This window comes from Frankliniella occidentalis, unplaced genomic scaffold, assembly GCF_000697945.3.
Source record: "Frankliniella occidentalis isolate FOCC.00 unplaced genomic scaffold, Focc_3.1 Scaffold15, whole genome shotgun sequence".
NCBI lineage: Eukaryota > Metazoa > Arthropoda > Insecta > Thysanoptera > Thripidae > Frankliniella > Frankliniella occidentalis.
This window is the reverse complement of record NW_026267145.1, coordinates 1,940,937-1,944,622: the sequence shown is the minus strand read 5'-3', so window position 1 is coordinate 1,944,622 and position 3,686 is coordinate 1,940,937. Positions and strand designations below refer to the sequence as shown.

Genomic DNA, 3,686 nt, shown 5'->3' with positions numbered 1-3,686 from the left:
GGAGGGGGGGGGGGACTCCGATCGGGTTAGCAAGCCCCCCACCCCCGGTGCCGAGCGAGACGAGTCCGAAACCTCCTCCCCGCAATCCACTGGCTGGCAGCAGCAGAAGTCGTAATTGATTACAAACAATACTCTTGGCGACTCTTGGGTCAGATGGACTGCGCCGCCTCCGCTACCCGCCAGAAATGAATAGAAAGAATATTACAATTTAATTCTGCTTGGGAATAAACTCATTCTTTTAGTTATTTTAACTGTCGTTGGATCATTCAAGAAGTGCGTCCGTCATCTGCTGTGCAAGTTACCCCTCACCCTCGAAAAATCATTACGAATTGCTCCCCGCAGAAAAAGTTGTTGATTTTCAAAGCAGTACTGTGGTTGTCGCGGTACTGACCTCCAGCCCCCTCCCTGTTCTGCTCTGTATGCGCTCCCTGCTCCTCAGCCTCATATGTCTGTCACCCCGATGCTCGCGTCTTGGTCGTTGCCTTTATGGTTGGGCGCCGCCGGGCTGCCGAGTGTGGTGGCCTGTGGGGGTGTTTGGGTTTGAGCAGAAAAAAAACAAAAACACATTATGTGGTGCGTTAAAGTCTAGTAGGCCATTTGCCTGGTCAGCCTGTATCGGGTGTAACTGTAAATACGCAGCAGTGTTGCTGGCTTGCCTACTACTTACACCCGTAAGCGGCCATATTGAGTGTGCAATCCCGCAACACTGCTGCGTATTCACGGTTACACCCGGTACCTGCTAGAGTACGGGGCTTTTAAGTACAAACCAAAGCTGTAAAAAAATAATGTTGTTTGAATTTGTTGTTTTTCAAGATCTTTTGTCGTTGTACGACAACAAGGTTTGTTATCTAACAACAAGTTGTATTCCAGAGTGATTTTTTTTAAAGAATTAGATATTGTGAAAATGTTAAATTTTATAAATAAATAATGCTTTACTTCCCGAAGAAACATTGCTGTTACATGACAAACAATGTTGTTGTTCGACAATAAGAGGCATTGAAAAACTTCTGAACAGCAGTTTGTTGTTAATTAATTAATTAACAACGTTATTTTTTACAGTGCACAGTCAATTTCAACGTGATTCATGTACGGTCATCCCGTACCTTCTCCACCAGTTTCCCGTACCCGATCCTGTACCATTGTACAGAGTTTGGGTTTGTGGCAGTGTATGTGTGAGGCAAAAGGGGGAAGGGGGGGGGGGTGTCCGACCAAGTAAATTGCGCCGAGAGTTAGTGCTTTCCTTACAATTAGGGCAGCGTAAGTCTTTAATTACAGCGTCCGGACTAACTGCAAGGAAAAGGGAGCGCGTCACATACTGCGGGGTGCTTTGTCTCCCCCCCCCCTCCTCTCCCTCCTCGTGATGGCGCTAACCCGCCCGATTGCCGTCTGTCTCCCCCTCCCCCCTCCCGTCACCGCATTTGTTCCCATTTACCTATCACATCTTGGCTCTCAATTTCTTTTCTGCATTACATTCCCTCATTGCCGCTACGATGAACGAACCCCCCCCCCAACCCTCGTTGCGTACAGGAACGTCACACGTCACACGGTACAAACGGCGTCCTCATGGTTTTCAAGCAGTTTGGGAAAAACCAAGACATGCCCATGCATATCTTCCAAAAGACGTCTTGGTTTTTCCAAAACTCGTTGAAAACAGGACGTCGTTTTTCCAGCGCACAGCCCGCACTGTTAAATTCCTACAAAGCATTCGCTTTGCAGAACTGCAAAGTATTTTGAGCCTTTGTAACAAAAGCATTTACTTTGCAATCACAAAGAGATGCTTTGCAATTGCAAAGCAATGAAACACGCTGCAAAGCATCGTTTGCAATTGCAAAGCGTCACTTCGTAATTGCAAAGCATCACTATGTAATTGCAAAGTAAATGGCTTTGAAGTTGCAAAGGATCTAAATAACACTTTGCAGGAATCTAACAGTGCGCGGGACATTGATCCCCGTTTACTTCAAACTGTCCCGCCCGCCCTGCCTCGCTCCCCTGTGAGAGGCTCCAGCCCCGGGCCTAGCAGGCCGGAAGCAGTATGCCGTCAGCCAGGGGGAAGAAATGTGCCCGGAGAATCTTCAAAGGGCCGAGCGGAGCGGCGGTGGCCTGTGGTCCCAGCCACAACCCCGTCCCTCCCCCTCCCCTCTCCCACCTTTGCCCCACACTGACCTTAACCTTTTAGACGCCCCTTTATGGCTCACGAGGGAGTCGATACCTGTTGGCGACATGACTAACTCAGTGTGACCGCCAGTGACTCACGCTTGAGTTCCTACCGACTCGATTATAAAAACAACTTCATATCCACAGTTTGAGATAAAACTGCAAATAAATTCGGGCGGGAATTCATCAAAGAATACATAATTGTTGCCGGTTTACCACACTCTCCGCTTGTACAATGGGGTGCCTAGCGACCCAAGAGAGTATTCATGTCTGGGTGAAAGTCCGCCGCATGCAATGTTTGCAAAAGCCAAAAGGCCGAATTCAGTCATTGCGGTGAATGCCCAATACTTGAGTTGTAATTAATTAAATCTGTAATTCATAGATTTCTGCTTTTTTTTTTTTTTTGAGATTCGCTGGTTGGGAACTCTAAAATAAAGGGAAAGAAGTGGGAGGGGGGGGGGGATAATAATGTCTGTTTTGTGTGGGCGATTGAAATGGGGGTAGTGTTGTCCTTCCTACACATATGGGAATAGGGGTCTCCAACATAATAAAAACTAGAAAACACGACAAAAAACACAAAAAAATAACAAATTTAAAAACATAACACTCGCCGCAAAAACTGGAGACATCGTACTTTTCCCCTAACATTAATATGCACTCCCGCAACATTGATGTGTATTCTCTGATACCACTGATACCCAACCCACAGCAAAGTATTTTTAGGGGCTACTTGTCTAAAAGTCACTTCTTTCTTTAAAAGATTAATGCGCTGAACGAAAAGCGTTGCCGGCACCGCAATTAACAACCAAGCCTTGTACTCAGACTGAAAACCAGGTTCTCTAGTAACAAGCTTACAAAGCTTACTAAGCTGTAATGTTGGCGTGGTTCAGTAGTGCCATGACAAAGCTAGCGTGCGGCCGGGGGTGGGAGGGAGGGGCCTGACCCCGTCTGACTCGGCCCGACCCCCCCAACGGCTGCTGCTGCTGACCATGTTATTGGCACGCCACATGCTCTGGCCTGGTCGGATCTGGCTGTGTCTGGACGTCTTACTTCCTGCGACGCACGTGAGGAGCGCTGCGGCGGCGAGGATGATGCTGGCGGAGCTCCTGGGGGAGGCCATCGCCTGTGTTTGTCTTGGGACTGCTGCTGCTGCTGCTGCGCCGCTGCGCCGCGGCCCGCCGTCCCCCGACCCAGGGGGTCAGGGAGTTTATCGCAGAGGTCCGCTGCTGTGGTGGGGCGGCCTCTTGTTGAGCTGCCCGAGCCCTCGCCGGCAGCGCCAGAGGCAGCAGCCAGAGGCAGCAGCCAGAGGCAGCGCCCGCACTACCTCGCCGGAGCCCGCCGGCCTGTCGCGGCCCAGACGACTGGCCGGGACGCGGCCGTCATGGTTTCGGGAAGGAGACACGGGGGGCCTCTTCCTGTGAATAACGCTACCGGGTACTAGCGAGAGGCCTGTGTTCTGCGAATAACTCACAGCCTTGCGAGCGCAGGCGGGAATGTTTGATTTCGACGGCCACTCGTTCACTCACTCACTC

At 50.2% G+C, this 3,686-nt stretch overlaps 2 protein-coding genes across 2 annotated transcripts in view; one reads left to right on the top strand and one right to left on the bottom strand.

Moving 5' to 3' along the window:
* The window catches only part of LOC113209012 (uncharacterized), a gene marked incomplete at its 5' end in the record, with an annotated part of 7,759 nt that extends 4,330 nt beyond the window's left edge, over positions 1-3,429 (bottom strand). Inside the window, 1 exon segment of the mRNA XM_052263884.1 lies at positions 3,205-3,429. Coding sequence (XP_052119844.1) covers positions 3,205-3,274 — 70 coding nt within the window.
* LOC113208996 (coiled-coil domain-containing protein 174) overlaps positions 1-3,686 on the top strand; it is a 15,633-nt gene that overhangs the window by 6,421 nt on the left and 5,526 nt on the right.